Source organism: Manihot esculenta, chromosome 8 (genome assembly GCF_001659605.2).
Source record: "Manihot esculenta cultivar AM560-2 chromosome 8, M.esculenta_v8, whole genome shotgun sequence".
Classification (NCBI taxonomy): Eukaryota; Viridiplantae; Streptophyta; class Magnoliopsida; order Malpighiales; family Euphorbiaceae; genus Manihot; species Manihot esculenta.
The window spans coordinates 39,359,228-39,381,808 of record NC_035168.2 but is presented as its reverse complement, the minus strand read 5'-3'; the positions used below and the strand labels follow the sequence as shown (position 1 = coordinate 39,381,808).

General features: G+C 36.7%; 3 protein-coding genes across 12 annotated transcripts in view; 1 reads left to right on the top strand and 2 right to left on the bottom strand.

Moving 5' to 3' along the window:
• Positions 1–269: 269 nt before the first annotated feature.
• LOC110620859 (xylulose 5-phosphate/phosphate translocator, chloroplastic) lies at positions 270–4,404 on the top strand. 2 transcript variants are annotated; one of them, XM_043959064.1, is made up of 2 exons: positions 270–1,947; positions 3,685–3,824. In XM_043959064.1, exon 1 carries the CDS (start codon positions 605–607, stop codon positions 1,910–1,912), a length of 1,308 nt encoding a protein of 435 aa, XP_043814999.1. In that variant the 5' UTR covers positions 270–604; the 3' UTR covers positions 1,913–1,947; positions 3,685–3,824. The 2 variants fall into 2 exon arrangements, 1 of the variants encoding a protein (XP_043814999.1); XR_006351710.1 differs by lacking the exon at positions 270–1,947 and adding an exon at positions 2,454–2,753 and having other exon boundaries at positions 3,685–4,404.
• LOC110620858 (protein NUCLEAR FUSION DEFECTIVE 4) lies at positions 3,337–7,308 on the bottom strand. 2 transcript variants are annotated; one of them, XM_021764789.2, is made up of 3 exons: positions 6,853–7,303; positions 4,448–5,346; positions 3,337–4,190 (listed from the first exon to the last, which is right to left on the bottom strand). In XM_021764789.2, the coding sequence occupies exons 1-3, from the start codon at positions 7,159–7,161 to the stop codon at positions 3,692–3,694; spliced, it is 1,707 nt and encodes a 568-aa protein (XP_021620481.2). In that variant the 5' UTR covers positions 7,162–7,303; the 3' UTR covers positions 3,337–3,691. The 2 variants fall into 2 exon arrangements, with proteins under 2 accessions (XP_021620481.2, XP_043814998.1); XM_043959063.1 differs by having other exon boundaries at positions 3,689–4,190; positions 4,452–5,346; positions 6,853–7,308.
• Positions 7,309–8,234: 926 nt separating this feature from the next.
• The window catches only part of LOC110620154, a 29,933-nt gene continuing 15,586 nt past the window's right edge, over positions 8,235–22,581 (bottom strand). The window contains exons 7-26 of one of the 8 annotated variants that reach the window (XM_021763758.2): positions 22,424–22,517; positions 21,624–21,755; positions 21,270–21,530; positions 21,077–21,155; positions 20,176–20,267; positions 19,978–20,061; positions 19,064–19,138; positions 18,861–18,908; positions 16,951–17,046; positions 16,231–16,460; positions 12,448–15,974; positions 12,285–12,364; positions 11,976–12,056; positions 11,449–11,520; positions 11,255–11,363; positions 11,076–11,130; positions 10,671–10,799; positions 10,460–10,577; positions 9,341–9,423; positions 8,235–8,909 (exon numbers count right to left, since the gene is read on the bottom strand). In XM_021763758.2, the coding sequence (XP_021619450.1) occupies positions 8,495–8,909; positions 9,341–9,423; positions 10,460–10,577; positions 10,671–10,799; positions 11,076–11,130; positions 11,255–11,363; positions 11,449–11,520; positions 11,976–12,056; positions 12,285–12,364; positions 12,448–15,974; positions 16,231–16,460; positions 16,951–17,046; positions 18,861–18,908; positions 19,064–19,138; positions 19,978–20,061; positions 20,176–20,267; positions 21,077–21,155; positions 21,270–21,530; positions 21,624–21,755; positions 22,424–22,517 (5,860 nt within the window). In that variant the 3' untranslated portion in view covers positions 8,235–8,494. Of the gene's footprint in view, positions 8,910–9,340; positions 9,424–10,459; positions 10,578–10,670; positions 10,800–11,075; positions 11,131–11,254; positions 11,364–11,448; positions 11,521–11,975; positions 12,057–12,284; positions 12,365–12,447; positions 15,975–16,230; positions 16,461–16,950; positions 17,047–18,860; positions 18,909–19,063; positions 19,139–19,977; positions 20,062–20,174; positions 20,268–21,076; positions 21,156–21,269; positions 21,531–21,623; positions 21,756–22,423; positions 22,518–22,581 lie in introns of those variants that run through there. The other 7 variants (XM_043958715.1, XM_043958716.1, XM_043958717.1 and 4 more) reach the window with 7 other exon arrangements.

The window sequence follows — 22,581 nt, the reverse complement described above, 5'->3', positions numbered from 1 at the left end:
ATATTAAAATTATATCTATTTAATTAATATTTTTTATATACTTTATGAAAAGTACAAATTATTTTAGTTCTAATCAAATCACTTCTCATCAATTTAAACCAAACAATGCCTTACCGTTCAAATGCCTTAAATAAGGTGATTTTGTTGAGTATTTTCACTGTTGTCGGTAGCTCACTGGCCTCCACAAAAAAGTACACTAGGATTGAGGGGCGAGTCAAATGCCAACCGCTGTAGAGTACAAGACAAGAAGACGCCAGGATTCAAGATTTTTCTCCCATGTCCCTCCGCTGAATCTTGTGCTAAAAATACTGGTCTCTTTTATGATTGATTTCTCTAACCTTAAAAATAACTAAGAAAAAATGAAACAAAGGCACCTAAAATCCTCTTTTAACAAATTTAGTACCCAAAATTTCCCCACCTAAAAGAAAAAGGATTTTTTGGAACGGGAAAGGTCCCTTTGAAGCAAAGCTTGGCGAGCTGGTTGGTGGCTGCCTCCCCAAAATATCTCTACTCAACGTTGAGGTTCTTCATATCCTCCTATTATTTTGCTTGCAGAGTCTGTGGCTCTCCCTCTTACATCAAAGCTCAAAAGCTAGAACCAAAAATGCTTACTTTGAATCTCACCCCATCTTCTCCTGTCACTTTCTCCAGATCCACTCACCATAAGTACCCCATAAATGCTTCTTCTCTTTTAAATCCAAATATTCCCAGCAGAGCTCAAAATCAAACTACTCTCTTTAATAAACTCACCTCTCAAATTGGTTCATTTGCATGTAAAGTTTCAAACTTTGGCGAAATCAGTAGCTGCCCGGTTGGCCTCTATTCAAGATTCACTAATCAGATCTGTAATTTCAACAGAGTCCATGAATATCCATCTGGGTTTTGCTCGAAACCCAGATCTTATGTTGCTAAAGCAGCAGCAGCATCTGACTCTGAATCAAGCCCAGAAGGAGAAGCTAACGTGGTTTCGAAACCTAAGGATAAAACTCTCCAGCTTGCACTCGTGTTTGGTTTCTGGTACTTCCAGAATATTGTCTTCAACATTTACAACAAGAAAGCGTTGAATGTGTTTCCTTTTCCATGGTTTCTTGCTTCCTTCCAGCTCTTTGTTGGGTCTGTTTGGATGCTCATCCTATGGTCATTCAAACTCCAACCATGCCCGAAGATCTCAAAGCCATTCATTATTGCTCTTCTCGGACCTGCTTTGTTTCACACTATAGGGCACATATCAGCCTGTGTCTCATTCTCTAAGGTTGCTGTTTCTTTCACTCATGTAATCAAATCATCAGAACCTGTTTTCTCAGTTATATTTTCTTCAATTCTTGGTGATTCGTACCCTTTAAAAGTCTGGCTCTCTATCCTCCCTATCGTTCTTGGTTGTTCCCTTGCTGCCATCACAGAAGTCTCTTTCAATTTCGAAGGATTGTGGGGTGCTTTGATTAGCAATGTTGGGTTTGTGTTCAGGAACATATACTCAAAAAAGAGTTTGCAGAGCTTCAAGGAAGTTAATGGACTAAACTTGTATGGTTGGATTAGTATAATCTCATTATTTTATCTGTTTCCTGTTGCGGTTGTTGTTGAAGGGTCTCAATGGATTCAAGGATACCATAAGGCGATTGAAGCTGTTGGAAAATCATCAACCTTTTATATATGGGTGTTGCTTTCTGGTATCTTTTATCATCTCTACAACCAATCTTCTTACCAGGCTCTTGACGACATTAGCCCCTTAACCTTTTCGGTCGGCAACACAATGAAGAGAGTGGTGGTGATTGTGTCTACTGTGTTGGTGTTTAGAAATCCTGTTAGGCCTTTGAATGCAATTGGATCAGCCATTGCCATATTTGGGACTTTCTTATACTCTCAGGCATCTGCTAAGAAAGCCAACAAAACTGAAGGTGAAAAGAAGAGTTAGATAGAGTTAGATGGTTCATTTATAGATCTCATAAGGTTGGGCTTTTGAAAGCTTTTGAATTCTCTTTGTTTACTTGGGAACATTTGAAGATATTTCATTGCAATCTTGATCTTATAACCATTGCTTCTATTTTCCCTACCTTTTCCATGATGTGCAGCTTCTTGTTGTTTATGTTTTTATCAATATGCTTTGCATGCTTGCTCGAGAATTGAGTGGGGAGTTGCTATTTATTAGTTTTCTCCACTACTGGTAGATTGACTATAATACTGTTGATTTTATGCTCCTTTGTGTTTTAATACCTCTGCAACATGCTAATTTATGGGGTATTGATTAACCTAGTGTAGGCTAAAATGTAACTTTTATGCAGAGTGAAGACTAATTCTATTGTTTGAGAAAGGCTCTTTTGACAGATATTGGTGTATGCTATATGATTAATGAATGCTTTGGCTAAACCAATAGTAACTTGTGGCAAACCCACTTCCTGTTGAGATTGAATGAGAATACAGCTCAGGTTTAATGCTTAATTTGAGATAAGGTATCTTCTGGTTCGAGCTAATTTTATGTTTATTTTGTTGAGGCAAGAAGTTTTTGTTCAAGAATATGGATCCTTCGTTAATATTGTCATATGACTTGCTAAGCTATTTGTTTAATGTATGATTAGGTGATCATATCTATAATGGTTTCCTGATATGCTGCAAGTGACTTTTGACTAAGTGCCTTTTGACTAAGTGCTACTATCTGCACTGACGAGGGTTTTGCCTGTCATGGATAATCCATACCTGGCCATAGTCAGTTTGGGCTTGGAATTGGCTCGGTATAACCTCAAATCAGAGCTTCACAGGTCTAAACCAGACTCCCATTTCACTCCCTCTTGAACTAGACCAGAACCACCTGGTCTGGTTTGGTTCAAATCAGCATTTTTCTAAAAAAGAAAAAAAAAATTTTTTTTGAACAGTGAACAGTCAGATTGACTCAAACTGTAGGAACCTGCAGTTTGGTTTACGGCCTTTGGTTCCACAGACAGGAAACGTGGAACCAACCAACCGTGTCCTGGGCTAGGTTAACCTGTCTGCAAAACTGCTTTACTAATTTGGATACTTAATCTCCCATTGTATGCTTTGAAGCAAAATCTTTGAGCAAACGCAGACAATTAGATTCATGTTACTGATGCAGATTTCTAAGAAATGGATTTTTAAGTGAGTTTTAGGAATTGCCTGATTACAATGAGAAGTATCAACTTTGCTTGCCTTCATATTACAAATTATGGCTTTGTTTTGATAAAACTCATTTTCTTCCCACATTTAATATAAGCTTTATTATAAACCGATATGAAATTCAACCAATCATTTTATTCAGAATAAGAACCGATCATTTTATTCAGAATAAGAAGCATAAAGCGTGAAATATTTTGAGGAGACTCAATATCAAATGGAGAGACTTTAATATCATGTTAAATTTGAATCATTTTAAAAGTTAATTAAAGAAAGAAGTGTCCAACACCCTTATTCTAAAGGGACGTGAGAAAGGATATGCCCTATTGACATTCAACTGCAAGTCCTCCTCTTAACAGGAATTTTGTCCCTTCTACTTCAGTGTCTCTTCTTTAATTTGCATGTTCTCAGAATTAATTTTTCTTTCACAGTAATTTGCATGTCCCTTCTTTTCTCCTTTAATCCGACATTATCTGTGTACTTGTATTTTCTTCTGTGACCTTTTTCTAGTTCATCTTGATATCCCACCTACTGACATTTCAAAGCTAAACATTACTTCAGGTCCTTGTCACAAAAGGGGAATTTCTTGGTTAAGAGGAGAGTGTCCTATTCGGCTGCTTTCGAAACAGGCATACACAGGTCTGGTTCGAAGAAAAAGTACAGTGCTTGAAACTAGGCCTACCAGTGAAATGCAACCCCAGGCTATGAATGTTTTCAAGTAGCATTCTCTACCCATGCACACCATTTCTTTTCCCAACAGGGTGTCCAACAAGCTGGTGCTTCCTGCATTGGAGTCGTACACTACAGCCGCAAGAAGACCATAGAGGAGTGATCCAATAGGGATGTTGGTGATGAGGATGTTGTGGTTGACTCCAGCACTGTTTGGCCCAAATAGCTCGGATGTGATTGACACAGCTGCTGAAAACACAAACCCAGAGCTTAATCCAATCAGAGCCGTGCAAGCCCGCAATGCTCTCTCGCTGCCTGATGCAACGAGCAAGAAGAAGGCAATTGGTGTTGGCACCATTGCGAGTGCTAACCACCCGGTCCTCGCAAAGTACACCTTGCTGCATTAGAAAACTTTCAAACCTTTAGTTTTTTCTTTAATTTGAGTCGCACTACAAGTTAGTTCAAATATCTGTGATATACAAGTACTGACTAGTGTCGGGATGATATAACCGAAGATGTATCTAAGCAACTGTTGATGGTTATGCCTTCTCTAGCTTGCATATGCCTAACTCTTTATCTAAAGGCAATATGCTGTTTTTCTATTATGAATCAGTGCTGTGCATTGCATATATTTAGTTTTATAGTGAATACATACTCACGCAGGAAATCTGGGGCGGCTGAGAGCAGGCGACCGAAGAACGAGCATGATGAGTAGAGAGTAACAAGGGAACTAAGATCTGAATATCCAAGAGACTGTGCAATCTGTCCTAGATTATTACTATAAACCAGCCCTATTGTCCCTCCACAGAAATACACAACATAGTATATCCAAAAATCCCATCTACACACTAGGGCTGGAGCTGAGTGCTCTTCACCTAGCATAGGAAACCTATTCTTCTCCATTACCCTTCCCGAACAAGCGAAACAACCCCCTTTCTCCATCACCCCATGAGAATTGCCATTTGAGCTGTTGCTGTTTTCACTTCCCATGAGTTCTTTAACAAGATCAAGATCAAGATCATCAGTATCAACCAAATTGAAGCTTGAACGATCATAATGGAAACTTCTATGGATGGTATGCCTAGCCCAGTTTCTTGCACACACAATGCCCGGCAAGCCTAGGGGAAGTACTAACAGAAGAATGGCACCCCCAAGAAGGAAGCATGCTGTTGAAGAAGAGGATAATGAATCCAAGAGGAGGAGATATAAGCCAGTGATAATGGCTAGAACATTGAGGACAATGAAAATGAAAGAGTCACGGTGGGTTGCATCAGGGGAAAGGTGCCGCTGAGGTGGTTGGGGTAGGATAGAGAGAAGTGCAAGAACAGACACAAAAAGAGGAACACTTGCATTTAAGAGGAGGTAAAGGGTATCATTTTGAGGGTTTATTGCACTGGCAATAAGGGTATAGATTGCAGCACTAACTCCATTGTAACTGATGGTAAGAGATAATGCTAATGCTTTGTTTGTTGCAAAGTTGTTTATGCACAGAACATAGCACACTGTGTTGAACCAGCAGATGCTGCATCCAGCCATCAAGCATAGGAAGAATACCTGCCAAATAAAGTTTCCATAATTCATTTCGACATCACTTTTTTTAAGCAGGGAATTAGGGACCAGACTCCTGACTCGAGTTTGAATTTACCTACGACTACAAGTAATATGCTTTCAACCATTGAATAAAACTATATTTGGCCATTTCTTACATAATTTGAGGCATTATTTGAAATTGAAAGCAAGAATTTCAATTAATTATAATTCAATAAGTTTATGTCCAAGAAAATTATTCTTTAAAATTTAATAAAGTGGATAAAGAAGCCATGTGAATCAAATTATATCAAGAATTGAATAAAGTTTTTGGATATATTATATAATTTGGATAAAATTAATATATAATTTATTTTAATTATAATTATATATAATTTAATTTTAACTTTTGTTTTTTTAAGATAATTTTAATTATAAATGTATTCAATCAACTTATAACGCTTACTTTTTACTTTTTAATTAATAGAATTATTCCGAAATTATTTAAGACTTAACTGAAATCATAACTAAAATTTAGTTTCAGTTTAGTTCTTGAAAATAAAGAATCAAATATTTCAATTATGAAATTATTAAATAAAACCAATTAACTCAACTAAAACCAAACACTCCTAAAAAATTATTACTTTTGGATGCATTGCCTTGTGTTAATTAAAAAGCAAAGATAATGACATGGTAATTTGTATATGTTTTCTCACTACAAAACAAGAAAAACTTAAAAGATCAATCTATTCCCATCTCTTTCTGAAGTTTTAGTCATAAAGCAATGAGGTTTTCAGTTGAAGTATGCAAATGAATATGACAGAGAAGGTCAAGGTCAAGTTACACATCTATTCCTTTGAAGCACAGCAAACCAGTAAAAAGATTATTTAAAATAAATGGAACATGAGGATGGTAGTTACTAGTTAGTTAGCTTTAAATAATAGTTGAAAAGTGACTCCATCAACCTTTTATTTTCAAATCCTGCCATTTTTGGTAATATTAATTATTTTAGTAGCCATTAGCTATTCTGGTGATAGTCCACAGAGTCTATAATCAGAATGATCCCTCCCACTAGCAAGTGGCAACTAAATACAGTTAAATGATTGGTATTTATATAGGTTTTATCTCTGGTTTATTAGCTGCAAAAACCTCCAAGTCTTCAAATTCTTAGTCAATTTTGTAATAATGTTTGTAATTAAATACCCAGAACATATATTATATTAAACATCCTTTCTTTTGTTCATTACCTGCCAGTCACCAACATTTGCTTAGCCAAACGTACTTAAACATTTTTATAAATAAGTTGTTAGCGGTGGTTATAGAAGACAGTTCTCCAAATTTCCCAAGAAAATTCACTGGTTTTCCTAGAAAGTAGGCAACAGACACAGGAGTATATAACAAACAGAAAATGCCCCCCAAAAGGAAAAACATAATAAGCAAGAATTTAAGCACACATTAATCTATTACTAAAGCAAAAACACCCAGAAAGAAAAAACCCCAGATTTATTAGATTGAGAATAATTGAGGACTAACCAGAAGATAAGGCAAAGTGATGATCTTGGAAATGACAAGCCATTGAAGACCATAACCAAAAAATCCCAAGAAAGCAGCTATGAGCAAGACAACCCACAAAGGAAAATGCATAAGAGACAACCCAGAACACCACCCAAAAGCCTTCCCCAAATCAGAAGCCATAGCCAAGTAGTTAAGCTGAACCTGAGATATCCCAAGAACAGATTTTAAGGTGGAAGAGTAGGATGAAAAATCGAAGTTTGTCCCTGTAAATGCCTGTATCCATGTTGTAGCTACTAGTATCATCCATTTTCTTGACTGCCCTGCCATTTGCTGCAATGATTTTTTTTTTTTAATTCTGAAAAATGAAATGATGTTATCAAGAAAGGGAAAGCTGAGGAAGAAATGGGAGATTTAGGGTTAATATATGTTTTTTTTTTGTCAAAGGGGTTCATATATGTTTAGCAATGGCTAAATTTATTTTCTTTATATTTGGTGGTCTGGGTGGTTATGTGAATATGACAGGTTTTTTTTGTTTTGTTTTTTGTTTTTTTTGGCAGAGCTTGGGCTTTTTATTTGTTTGAAACTTTTAAAGAGGAGACTCTTTTGTCTTCTTAAAGTCACATATTAATAATTATTATTAAAAAATTATAACTATAATACTATTAAAAAAATATGTAAAATGTATTATTGGAGTTCAAAACTTAGCATTCACCTCTTGATTTCATATCATATTTAGGTTTAATTAATCCCTTTTACTGGTTTAATTAATTAACATTCTCCTTTAACTAATTTTTCTTAAAAATGAATCATTTAAAATTTTATAACTAATAGTGGTTAATAATAGTAATATTAGAAAAAATGTTTAGTTATGGTCATTTAGAAAATGATTAAATGCTGATTATCAATCATGGTGAGAAATTTAAATTTTTAATTCATATTTAAAGTAGAACTTTAGTTGATATCATCTTTCTCTTCTCCATTTAAAATGTTATTATTTTTCAAAAACAAGAGGTGCATTGTTATCCAATGACTAATTTATTATGTTAAATGTTTCCTTCACTTTTGGTGTTGGATGAGGTTTAAATAAAGCATCTCAAGGTTCAATATATATAAATAAACACTTTTTAAAAAAAAAAAAAAAAAAACCCATTGGATGGAGTGGTTGTGAAGTCTGAAGAGGCGTACCGGACATTGTTGGTTGTCGTTGTGAGAAGAAATGAAAGTGAAATCTTCTTTTCATTTCCGTTGGCGTTGGGTGAATTAGTTAACCCTTCTTTGTTATGACAATAGTTACGTCCATATCATGCATCTCCATTATATTAAAAAAATAAAGGTAAAACACTTTACTATTATTATATAGCTCTAAATTAAAATACCGTCAATGTATTTTACCCATATAATTCTTAAGAAAATAATTAATTAAATTAATATAATTAATTTCATAACGTACACATGTAGAAATTGTGTAGGAGATTATCATGAATTCCCATGACAAGAATACTAACAGCAACATAAGTAATATCACATCCATACAGACAACAACAATCACAATCTCATGCTTCAACTAAATTCACCCCTTCTCTGTGATGATGGATGATCCATCAATGCCCATTTTTTTACAGCTAAACCTCATATACCTGCAACTCATCAGAGGGCATCACTAATGTTTTCTTTCCCATTTTCCCTCGCGTCTTCCATCTCTTTCTCTCCGTTCCATTACTTGCCTCGACTTGCTCCCTCTAGACCCATGCCTTTGAGCAGACCCAAATCCACCAGCTTGTCCATCAAATGCCGAAATCAGATCCGGATCCCCCACACTACCGGTATCACCTGAGTCCTTACTCCCATCAAAATTTTCTTCGTAACTGCTGCCACATTCATCAGCGCGATCACGGGATTGCAGAATTGTTGGTGGCTGGCCTGAAAATGGTCGGGACCCAGACAACACAACAGCTGGCATACCCATAGATGAACTAGTAGTAGAAATTTCAGCCTGCAAGCTGCCACTATTAGTTCTTGTACTTCCTTCATTACTGGACCTTCCATTTTCCCTCTCTCGATACCTTTCCCGAGTCCTGCAGATAAAAATGTTAGTTCAAAGTCATCATTATGAATAATTCCTTCTCAGTTCTCACAATTTGTTCTCATTATTTTAAAATTTACCATTTTTTTTAAATATTAACACTTTCATTTTTTTTTTCTGAAAAAGGAAACTATACAGCCTAGAACTGAGCAGATCACCTTAACCTGAATTGATATTGAATCAAAGCAAACCAAAGCAGCCTCAAATGGACACAACTCAAAAAGACCTTACTGTCACCTCTACTTTCAGTGTAATTGAACATCAAGGAATTTCTCAAATTCTACTAGACTTTGTATTTTTGCCTGTCTAGTAAGAGCGCCATCCCTTATCTTCATTATCAAGGAATTCCCCATTCTCTTGCTTCACTCCTAAATCTAAAATTGGTCTATGCTCTTATATGTATGTGCAAGAAATCATTTGTACCTGCTATGAGTGGCTGAAGAAAAGTCACGCCGTGACGATCGTAGTCCAGATTCAGCTTGCTCCAGTTCACGCTGAAGTTCTCTCTACATGCAAAAAGCCCATATTACTCGAACAATTGTGAAAACCAAGAATCCAAATATATTAGAGAATTCCTATTTCCAGCAATAGATGCCTAGGACCTTCAAATCCTAAGTACTTGACTGGAAGGGTTAATAGAATTAAAGTTGCAATAAGAGGATTAGCCATCTGGTGACCCAGCATAAACATAAAATATACAATAGGAAGAATATAGGAAGACTTAAAATTGCAAAGTAATATCCGCCACAAATATGATACTTTTCCAATAACAGACTCCCCCTTTGTTCACATATATAAATGGGGGTCCTTTTCATCATTTGGGCCTATTCATGAGCCTAACAACCCATCAGGCCCAACCAGCTAAAGATCTGGCATTGGTAGGGGGTTTTTCCTGAACCAACTGATTGGCGTCTACCTCCGAAGCAGGCCAGGTTAGGGAATAACCTCTACTTGAGTCTCAGCCCAAAGAATATGACAAAATTATCTATTTGCCATTAACTTAAACATGGTCAAAGCTTGCCCAAACAGTTGGGTTAGGCTCAGCCAGGTTGAGGTTAAGACACGCAAGTTCTCTCCAACACAATATTAACCATCTTTAATACTGCAACCACAAAATGCAAACAGTGTGCTACCAATTTGTCCTGCAATATGATAATCAGATCCTTCTATGCAAATGCATGAATAAACTATATCACTTGTATTGACAAGTAAACAACTATATAAGTACTTGATTGCATGCTCAGTAACCCTCATCAATGATGATAAAACAAAATTCACTTAGAAGACCATTATTGGGTAAATCTTGCACAAATAGAACTGAAGAATTTAAACATAAGCCCAACGCATTAATCCATTTCTCCAACACTTGCCATCAGATATATATAGAGAGAGGGAGAAAGAGAAGGAAAGGAAACAATCACATAAATCTTAATTGAAAAGTAAGGGCAAAAAACAAGTTCACTCTGGAAAATAGGACTCCATGCGATGGAAAAGCAGGAAAAAGAAAAGCCCCAAGTCTACAAGGCCATGTCTCTGTCTCACCTGTGTTTGCCTCTCCTTTTCCATATCAAGATTGTGACGAAGCTCCCTAGTTTTTGCACGCTCAAGCTCCAGCAACCGCTGTCTCTCAATCTCTTTTTCTGCTTCAGCTGTCCTTTCCCTGCAGGCATTGAGTGCAAGCTATTAGCAATCACTTTCTCTTAACTGGCGCATAAAACATTCCAATTAAGAACATTTAGGTCTTAAGTAAAACCTATCCAGTTCACGCAGAAGTTCCTCTTCTCGAAAAGCAGCCTCTTCTAGATATTTCTGGCGAGCACGTCTCATGAGTAGCTTCTTTTGCCTGCGGGCTATAACATCATCTTGAAGTTTGGCCTTATCACTGATGACAGAACAGTAAGTCATGATATCGTAATAACTTAACAGTAAACAGCTTTCTGTTAGTTAGGAACCACATAAAAGAAAAATATTAAAACTGCATTCTCAAACTCAAAATCCATGCAAGCAAGATAAATGTCAAACTAAACACTTTGCAAATGCCACAAACAGAAAATGGATTTGAGGCCAAGAATCTACAAGTAACAGAATATATTTTGTCTTCCATGCACTAAATTCCACTTGTTGCAAAATTACAGCTGAAAGTAAAGATGATACATACAAAGAATGAATGCAATCCTTGATTTCCTGAAGCCTGCTCTCATGCTTCCCATAAGCTGAACAGCAAAATATAGGAGATAAAATTATATAATAGCAATCACATAAAGGTTGCACTGTAGATTCAAGCTGCCAATATGAATAGTATTGACTGTTCTGGGGAGTGGGGACAATAGTTCCTACCTGTGACCCTAGGAATTTGCCTCCCTTCCTTGGTGTCTCTTGATGATGTCTCTTCTACTGCATTTTCTTTTTGAAGAATGTCCAATTCTATTTCAGCCTCCTCAAGTTCCTAGAACAACATATCCATGCCTATTAAGTGCATCTACAAAGTCAGAGGTGAAAAATATCATGACTGGTGATCATATATGATTTACCATTGCCTCTTCATCAATTCTTTTTGAGAACACCTCCAAGTATGAATCAACTGAAGTCAAATTGGCAAGGACCTGTAACAGTTAGTTAACAACAATGTAGCATTAGTAAAAAATAATAAGAATAATAATAATATCAAAGTTCCATTTAAGATGACGAAGGATGAACCACATTAGGAAGGAGTTCAGTAAATTAAGTAATAAAAAAGAGTCAATATTGAGTAAAATGTTCTTGGTCAGTTGCTGATATCATCTCGCCTATTTGCTAGCAGGAAGCTAAGGTGTTTCTAACTTTAAGTATTAATAGGACTTGATGAGGTCTAATGCAGCATGGGGCATAGATGAATAATACACACATCTATTTTAGATAACTCTCTCAGATTCTTTCTAGTTTCTTTTCCATTTTCTCTCAAGTTATCTCTTGCCAAACATCCAAGTTAGACCTTATGAGTTTGGGTCCCACAAATTACAGCAGTTTTCATCTAGAGGAACACCAGAACTATGCCACCATTGTTTATTATTTTTCTTACCTGAAGAATTTCTTCACGGGTGCTCCCAAAATCTGAGTCGATTTGTTTTGAAGAATTTGAAGAGAGAACTTCTATCAAAGCCTTATTAAAAAGCATGGTTCAGTAAATTAAAAAACTGCTAACAAACAGTTGATGTTAAAACTTAAAACAAACAACCTAAACAAAACCACTCAGAACGATGTTTCTATATGTTTTCCCTCATTACATATGCAACTATGCATAATGTCTTTGTGTGTGTGTGTAGAAGTGCTTTCAGAATGTTATGCTGTAGCTGGAAACTTGCAAAATGCCCCTAATTCTGGTACAAACCTCCTTTGCCTCATTCCCTTCATTTCTCAATCTACACAAGACTTCACAAGCACTTTTCTCCAAATCACCAACATGGCCTCCTAGAAGAAAAAGGGGAAATAGATAATTTCATTCTCTAAGTAACTCTTTTTTTGGTGCTAAAGAAAAGATAAGAGGACGATACCAGTTCTAGACAATCCTATGGCCTCGATATTTCTCCAAACTTCTTGAGGTATCAAAGAAATGTCTTCAGCATGTGAATACAGGCAGGCACCAGCAACAAGTGCTAATGAGAGCCGTAGTAATGGGCCCTCACATGTTGAATGGATACTTTTTCCTAAAATGTGAAGAACACTATCAGCTGCAGAAAGAAACGATTGTAACTGGTGTCGGGCAGCATATGGGATAAAACTTATCAGAAGTGCCATAGCATGAATTCTCAGAGGTAACAATGTATCAGATGATGCCACCAAAACCACCCGATCCCATGTACTTGAAACCAAAAATGGCAGAAAAGGCTCAGGAACTGAGTGAACTAAGTATGGCAAGTTATTGCAAAATGTAGAATACTGTAGAACTGCTTCTCCATTTAGATCTTGGCCAACCAATCTACCCAAGTGCTTAAGAGCTATAAACCGTTGTTCAGGTTCTGAATGACCCAGCAGCGTAACAAATAGATCCGTGAGAGGCCCATCACTCTCATGAAGGCCACGGATACCTCTCCCCAATAACATTGATAACCATTTATCAGATCGCAAGCGCCAAGCAAGTTTTGGTGCACTGCATGAAAAATTTTTGATTCCACAACAAATTGTCTCAGCTACATATTCCAAACGGAAACAACAGGGAACTCCAAGCAGACAGTCAAGCATTAGAGATGCCACTTCCCAGCAATGGTTTTCTTGGAGCTTCACAATGATTTCAGCAAGACCCTCTAGACTGGTCCTCCAATGAATAGGAAAGACTTCAATGGATTTTAATGGGAAAGAATTTTCACTGCTGTCCTCTTCAGCATTTTGAACTTGGGCTGCAACTGAAGATAAGCATCTTGAGTATATAAAACACTGAGCTGATGTAATAGTCAATTTTTTTGCCAAACGATGATGAAGATTCCAGCATAGCTCAATAGTTGGATTAAGCTTGGTGAGAATATTTTCCAAGCCTTTAGAGAAATCTTCTATTTCTTCTGTTGACAAATAATAGTTGTTTTGTTTTGAGGATACACCATCAAAGTCATTATTTTCCAACTTCTCATGATTCTTGGGAGGAGAAGAATTCTTGAAGACATCACTGAGAAACCATGAATACATCTCTGAGCCATTGTCAGGATGTGACCCTGCATCATTACCAGAAAACTTGGCCAGCTGAAGTGGTAGAACACCAAAGACTCTTAGAGTCTGCAATAACAAAACTTTGCAACCATCCAGAGCAGTCTGAAATGCACAGAGGTAGTCGTGAAAAGTATTGGTTGGCTCAAAGGTAGTAAAATCAACCCACAAAGTTAAGGAATCTAATATTTCTCTTTTACGCTGAAAGGATAAATCAGCAAAGACAGAAGCCAGAACAAATATTATCAATGCTCTGTTGTAGTCCTTCTCTGGTATATCTCCATTCTCTTTTTTCTGTCTAATATCAACAAAAAGCTCCTCAAAGCAAAGCGACTCAAAATTAGGACACGAATCATCAAACAATGTTTTTTCCTCATCAGACACCTTGCATAAAGTATATGATATGAGTGGCTTTAAGAGATGCATTATAGAGCTCAGAAATGGCACATCACAGTAAGACGCTTTACAAAGAGACACCAATACTTGCACCACTCTAGGCATTTCTGGTACCATTGCATCCATGTGCTCAATAACAATGGCTTCAAGAATGTAAAGAATGATTGCTTTGGCATTCTTTGCAACATAACCTTTCAAATAATCAGAACCGTTTTGATTAGTGATTTGGTTGTTCAGAAGAAACTGCCACGAGCACAAATCAGAAAACCAACACAAGATATCAGGCACAACGCTGGAAGATAGAGATCGCAGCTGCAATCCGACAGCCTCCAAAATGTGCTCCCCAAAAGCTTCAAATTGCCTTTTCAAATTCGGAAAGAACTTATTGAGATCAGGGTAGATAGCATGAAAAGATTGGTCTCCATATTGTTGGTCAGAGAATTCAAACCCTTTATGGATTGGAAAAACTTGTTTGACACCTATCTGTTCAATCTTCCCATCTTCCTGTTTTTGGTTGACAACATTATCTACTGCTGCAAGCTCATCAGCAAAAATGGACAGTAAACAAGTCAGCTGTGACAGATCTGAAGCAAGGAAAAGCCGATCCTTTACATATTGTTTTGCATTACGAGATACTGCCATCCAGCCTAGAAACCTAACAAGGGGATAAGAACTGTTAGAAAACATAGATATCCTTTCCAACCATGCTGATGATGGAATCAAGCTACCACAGCGAAATTGATTGTTGACATTTAAAGCAAAGTCTGAGCCTTCACTGCCACTTGAAGCAATTACCAATCTTTGAAGCAGTGTCCAACGGCGTTGCACTCCATGTATCTTCTCTGGATCCAACTGGAGATTGCCTTCTTTTAACTGATAATAAAATGATGTTAGAGTTGCATTGAGGTACTCAGCAGATCCTAATATAACATCAATCACTTCTTCAGGAGCACAGTACAGCTGTGTGGCTGAGTGCAACAAAAAGACAAGACAGTCCACAAGAATTTCATGCATTGAATGTTGCTCTTTTTTCAACCTCCGAATCAGAAAACTGCATAGCAGACCTTGATTTTGCCGAGCCAAGGTGATAGCATCTGCAGATTGTACATCAAGGGAAGACAACTTTATGACTTGTCCATCAATTTCTTCAGGGAGGTACGGAACATATTCCCCATCCGACATGCTTCTCAAAAACTTCCTGTCTAATTCAGCAGCCTCAAGCAGTAGCTGAAGAACAATTTTGTCCCTTTCCTTTTCAAGAAGAGCTATCGTCTCCAAGTCAACATTATTCTTTCCAGAAGCAATTCCCAATTTTGCAGTTTCACAAATTTTTGTATTGCCAGTCTCACTAACATTCATGGGACTCGCTAATTTAGGATTGGCTCTGAAAGACACCATGAAAAAGGGATTCACATAGCACTCTGCTGCCAAGAGCAAAGCATCTATAGAAGCATCATGACCTTCAACAGCTATCTCATTCTGCGAGTGCAAGTCTAAAGCCAGGCGTCGAAATTCAGAAGCTCTAAGTTCACAGTCACGATAGTTTATAAGTTGAAAATAGTCTGCTTGCAAGTTGAAGTAATCAGCAGTGAAGCCAGAATCTAATACTAAGCCATTCGGAAACAGATGAGCAATTTTTTTCTCAATTACATGTTTTAATTCAGAGTTGGCATGGCTGGAATCCAAGATATGTTCATTGCAACTACTGGAAACATTTGCCAGAACTATATTTCGAAGTTCTGTAGGTGCAAAAAGAAGACTAACATCTTCAAATGTATCCACCTTTACACCATTATCAGGAAAATCAACCTTCCCATCTGCATCATCTTGGTTATTTGACTTTGTGGAAGATACAGAATGACGTAGAACAGGAGAAAGGGATGGAGCAGTTGAAACTTCATTCTCAAAATTTTTAGAAGCAGGAGACTTGCAGAGATCAATTTCAGGAGGCAACTGCATATGAGGCTCCAATATTGAGAGAAGTACACTGTACAGAACATTATAAATCATTACCAAGCACAAAAGAAATTTGTAAGCAGCATGAGAACCAATAGTATATTTCTAATGTTGTCAATGATCAAAGCGGAAGTTTGCTTATGTTTACTTGCTTCTTGCAAAAATTCATATAAACATCCAAATACAAGCACAAAATTTTATCATTATTTTCTAAGCCTTCCCTAGAAAAAAAAATGAAATTGCTAATGGAAACATTCTAGCAACATTATCATACAGGTGTGGGATACCTAGGAGCAACTGATCCACGTCTCCATTCAGATTCTAAGGAAGAAAGAACAGCAGGCTTTTGGACAGCTGTACGGATGACGTTGAGAGCAGTCACACAAGTTTGTTCCTGCTTTTCCATGAAAGTGAAAGAAACATCTCCAAATGCTATGGTGCTCCGTAATGCATAGATGGCAGGATCAAGAAAAGGCTCTAGCATCTCCAGTAGAAAGAGAATTTTATGCTTGACTTCCTGAAAGGTTTACAACAAAGAAAGATAACAAACACATTTTGTTAAGATGGTGGGAGGCAGATAAGTTAACAGTAATATCATAATACACAATAATTCTGCATTTGAATCAAAATGCAAAAGAATATAGGAATATGTAATAATGAATCTTAAAAAGCTCTTATCAACAGCACAATTCACATAATGTATATGAAAGAATTTTAACAAGTTTCTTTGCCAAAGATAGAAGTATTGGGATGACGCAAGTGTGAGTATGTTAAGTGAAGTGAAAGGAAAGTAAGTCCCATATTAAAGAGATATGAAGTGAGGACCAAAGAGTCTAATGCCTTAAGGTTTTAGGTAGAATGTTATATCAAAGCCATAAGCATTTTCCTCGACCCTAAAAAAATATTTTCCTGGATTTTAAGCTCCCACAATCAAACAAAAGACAAAAAATTACCAAGGTACTTCAAACCAAACAAATTACCAAATGCCCCAAAACATAAAACAGTACCTTATACTTCCCTAAAATATCATCCATGTGACCAGACAAAGCCAGCACAATATATTTGAGAGCAGCGCGTGCACGGGAAGGGAAATGGCGAGCGCCCTGAAAAGCATAAATAGGAAAGCAAGCCATCAGCTAGAATGATGAAATAAGTACAGATGCAAGAATAACCAACAAAAAAGATTACTTATTCCTTCTCTCCCAGTTTTCTTTCTTAGTACTCACAGGTTTTTTTTTCTCTTTCCATGCTGCTCGCAACTCCCAAATTTCAACCTATTACAACGTCCTGGAATTTACATTTTCACAGGAATCTTAATGACAAGGACATGAATGAATTATCTTCACTGCTTGCTCAATTGGAATCTGGTTTTTTTTTTCTAGGGTAGATAGGAAGATTTGGTATTTGCACTCTCCTTGTAACTATTCTTGCAAATCCTTCTATATCCTCTTATATTAGAAACTAGCTGCAGCTGATCAGCAATTTGCAAGGGATTAGTTTGAATGGAAGTTATGGTTTCGGTTTTCGGTTTATGTTTTAGTTGTAACAGTTTGTTTTTCAAGTTTATTTTACTTCCCCTGTGTAACAGAATATTGGGTGTTAGCTCCTTCTTGTAGGCAGTTATTCCAGTAGTTACTATAGAGGTTTAAGGCTGTTATTGTAATATTCAAAGACATGAAGTAAATGGGGGGAAGAAGTTGCATTCCTGGAGAACTTGAGTCTGTGGGTTCTCTCTTAATGTCCTGAATGTGTTGTCTTTAATCATAGTTGCAAGAGCAGGACATTGGAAAAGCTTTCCCATTCCTTTGATCCTGTTTATGATTTTTCTGTTCATCGTCCCATAACTCAATCAGAAGCCTGTGACCATAACATCTTATTTCTAGGAAGATTTGGTCTTTGCAAGCATCATCCATGAGGTTTTATCTCAAGATTGGCATTTTTAATGTTGTTAAATGCCCCTGGTTTTTTACATTGTGAGGTGCCTTAGGCCATTTGCAATTGGTTTTTTGTTGACTTCGGTTGCATATATATGTTGGAGATTATCGATTTAAAATATAGACATTAGGTGATGTACATTAGGTGATACAAAGTAGTCTTTTGGTTTGTGGTAATATGGAATATTTGGCTAAAGAGGAATGCCTGAATACCAAAGGCCATATTACGTCTTGTAAATTATTGTAGGGATGAATGGTTTACTGGACTCCTTTGTTAGCTTGTGCTTTGGGGGATATTAGAGAAACGTCTTTTGAGTGCTGCTCAGTATGATTAAAGGGAACTACTTCACTAATCCATTTCTTTAACATGTGCAGAGGATGCCTTTTCGAACAAGTTGTAAAATTGAAGTCCTTGTTGATATCTCTTTACTTATTAGGAAAATAAAAGAAGAAAAAAAAAATTTATGTGTATGATAAATGTTTTAGTTTTCATAGTAACCCTTTGTACCTTTTCATGTTTTCCTTATATGGTAAGTGAGTCTAACCATAGTTGTTACTGCCTTTTAGTTCTGCTACTCAGATATGAGAAGACTCTTTTAATGGTATATCTAGAAACCACAGCTACTGTTGGCAATAAGAAAAAGGAAGCATCTCATTCTCACAGTAATTATTGTATGTTGGACCACAAGAATGATGTAAACAGATGGTTGAAATAGAAACACTGTCTATTTATCCATTACCATTTTCAAACCAAATGCTCAGAGAAGGAAACATATCCTTTTTCAATTAGTGATGAGTTCCTCAGTAAGATAATAAAGAGAACACAGTTTCACATCTGAAAGCTAACGTATTTATTTTTCTGCTACTAAGGCCAAATATTGGACTTCCAGAGGATTATAGCAGTCAAAATTCACTTGCATAATTATGCTTTCTTCCCTCAACTGTAGCCAGACATAATTACTAGACAAAACGGCGACACACACCTGAATTGTGCCAAGAAGGTCCTCTAGAAGCTCGACAGTTAGATCAACCTAAATGAAAAACAGCACAAAGTTCAGACACAAATAAATAAATGTGAGTATATACATACAAATACATAAAGAGAGAGAGGGAGAGAGAGAGAGAGAGAGATTAAAGCAAATAATCAAACTGAAATAGATGGTTAGACCACCAGTGCACCCCCAACCTTTGCAATGACCTGAGACATCCAGGGTGCTAGCACACTTGAACATAGATCAATGAGAACACATGCAGCTTTAGCCTGTACAAGAGGATTATAATTTATAGATTACATAGAAAGAGAGGCTCAAAGCCTAAAAATTAGTCAGTAAATGGTTTTTGCTCATAGAAAATGACAGTTGAGATGCATATATTCCCAATTTCCCACCAATGATTTTTAACAATACTTGCTGGGAAAATGGCAAGTAACACCACTCCAAAAGCTAGCCCTAAGGGAAAAGATTGCCCAAGTCCTTGTATTTAGCATTAAATCCTTATCTCAAACCAATTTGAGACCACACGCCCCTGACATCGAGGCATGAATATCTGCAGTGTAAAGTTTGCAGGAATAAACATCTATCGGTGGAACAACATTGAAGCAAGAAACAGGCTCTGATACCGCGTAGAGAAAATAGATTGGGTCCAATGGATCCCACCCCAAAAGCTAGTTCAAGAGGAATGGACTGCACAGGTCCTATATTTAGCATAAATCTTTATCCATACCAGTGTGGGACAACAATATCTTATTCCATTTAGACTATCCAATACAAGTATATCATGTCAAATGACCAACAACATTGGAGAATGGTTTAAACAACTTTGGAGATTCAGTATGAAAGGTTAAATTGCTTAAAGATGCAATGACTTTTTAATTCAAATTCTTGCAGTCACAATTCCACCATTGCATTTTGATGGAACAAACAAGTCATACGAAAAATTCAACCCTTAGATTTGTGCATGGGTTGGGGCTTTGCAAGGTGGGTATATGTCACACATGTACTACCCATCTTGCAAAGAAACTGACCATTCAGATTTTTTTAAAAAAATTAAAAAAAAAAGTGGTAGGACTAGGATAGTAAAAGCAGACTGCGAGAAACGAACATGTGATGGTGAATAGGATGATAAATAGCCAGCACAGGCATGAAGAAGAGGACGGTACACTGCCGAACAAGACATAGCTACAATCTGCAATTATAACCACCATGGTCAGCATAATGAAATTTTCCCTAGAATAAAGAAAACTACTATGTAATTCTAGTATATGCTAAGGAAACAAGTTTATGTTAGGACTGATGTAACTTGAGATAGAGCTTGTTGTACAAAAGACTGCTTCCATTGAGAAAAGGTATCATCAATGTGTTCGCCAATGCTGCTCACAGAAGGCCGCAATGCTACAGAAAATCAAGATACACATGTCAAATACAATCATTAAGCTATGTCAAAAGATTTGGGTCAATGATCTTCACATATTTAAAATGATTAACAAGCTTCTTTATCAAAGAAAAAAATTTGGATCAACAAGCTTCTTACAGAAGCAAAATGATGAATCAATTGAAGTCCAATTTCACAGGAATAATCAGATGGGTATTTGAGGGGTGGTTAAACTTAAACCACATAGAGAGTTAATTATCATTTGTGTAGAACAAGTTTCATATAACGACTATTGTTATGGAAAGTCAACCATTCCTTATCTCTGGAAATACCTGTATTCCTATTTAGTATATTCCAAATTAAAATCCTAATAGTAGCTTAATTATAGGGATTATAAAACATAATACAAGAAGTAATTGTGTATGCATATATGAACTCAATCTCTTTATGTATGAATGAAATAAACCTTTCTCTTCAACTACATGCATTATGGGTTTAATATCTTTACTAAGCAAACAAAATTTGCATTAAAAAGGATACAAGAAGGAGTATAAGCGACACAAAAATTTCAAGTTGGCCATTTGTATTGTAAAAATTGCATTACTTGAATGAAAATCACAAGTGACTATCTACATAAGGAACACCCATCTGGGTCCTAAATAAAAATTTGAGGACAGTGATTTCAACCTCAAATGATAACTATAGCCTCTTGCTTCCTGAAGGGGACAAGTTCGACAGCATATTAATGTTATACAGTATTTAATAACTAGCATGACACCTTCCTAGAACTTCAACAGCAACTTAAGGCAACTCATTTGTGATACTTGACCTGGAAGCAATGCTTGCACAAGTGGTAAAGCAGACCAAAACTCAGAAGTGCTCTCTGCCAATTTGCGGCAAAGCAAAGGCTACAAAAATTGGGAAAGAAAAAAGGTAAATTGATAGATAAAGATGGTAAGAACAGAAATCAACATCAGAGAATGGTGCTTAATAAGTGTTATGTCCCTAATACTGTAATCAACCTGAGACGCACAAGCATAAAGAACATGTAAAATGCCTTCTTCCACTGCCCCTATATCCAAGACATTTAGAATGCTAGAGTCCCATTGATCATCAGGGATCAGAAATTCTTCTCCAAACAAGCTTGAGTAATCAACTAGAGGAACAGGATTTGATAATTCAGATTTCGAAGTCTCATCTGAAGCAGACGTAACTTCACTGGCAATAGTTGACACTTCTTGCATAGTTATAGGCTCTATAAGCTTGTACAGGATTCTAGAAGCCTGAAATAAAGGATAAGTAAGCAATTGAAAAAAGGCACCTACAAGTCTACTATTGGTCACTAAATTATAGAGTATCAGATATTGATCCATTACCATTCTGCAAACAGCTCCCAGATCAGATTCTTTATATGCCTTTCTCAGCAAGACAAATATTGCATCTGGACGGAACACCATGGAACTAGAAGTTGATGAGATAAGTGGAGACATGCATCGTGATCTTCTTGGCTACACATGCAAAAAGAAGGTTACTATAACACTTCCATTTAAAAATAAAAAATGAGTAACATTTTAACAACACCAAGATGATGCTCAACACAAGATCACGAAAATCAATAGCGAACAGACAGTAGGCAAAATGATGAACAATAACAAGTAAATGGTCATCCAACGTCCAACCATGCATATAGGCTTGGCCACGGGCCAGTCCCCATCTGGCTTCGGGCTGGAACCACCAGTTCATAGGCATTCCAGTTTGAAACAGTTTCAATTCAAAAACAATAACAGTTCAAAGCAGTTCTGCTTACGGTTGATCCTGATTTGAATTTTTCTAATTAATATATTACACGGTAGAATAAATAAATTTATAAAATTTTTTTTAAAAATCAGGCTAGTCCTGGTCCTAGTTCAAGGAGGGGGAAAACAGAACCAGCCCTCCTAGTAGGCAGCTTCAGTCCTGTTAAAGAACCAGGAACCAGTTGACCAGTCCAGTCCCAGGTTTGACCGGGCCAGTTCCAGTCCAAACTAGACCATAGTCAGAACTTCATTTTTTTGCCATATGCAGCTGGAACCTTTCAAATTGTCAAAAAGATGACCATTCTTATATATATTCATCGAAAGATAGAATATTATAGGGATACAAGGAAATAAGAACATATAAAGAACTGAGATGCTACCTCAAAATTAGAAGAAACAGTTAAGGATGATGAAGGCTGACTGTTCTTAGGGACTTCAGAGTCAGATATATTGCCTGCAGATCTTGCAGTTTCTCTGCAGTAATAACACAATATTCCATGTCAATGAAAATAAGTATAGGAGCATGGTACATATGTGA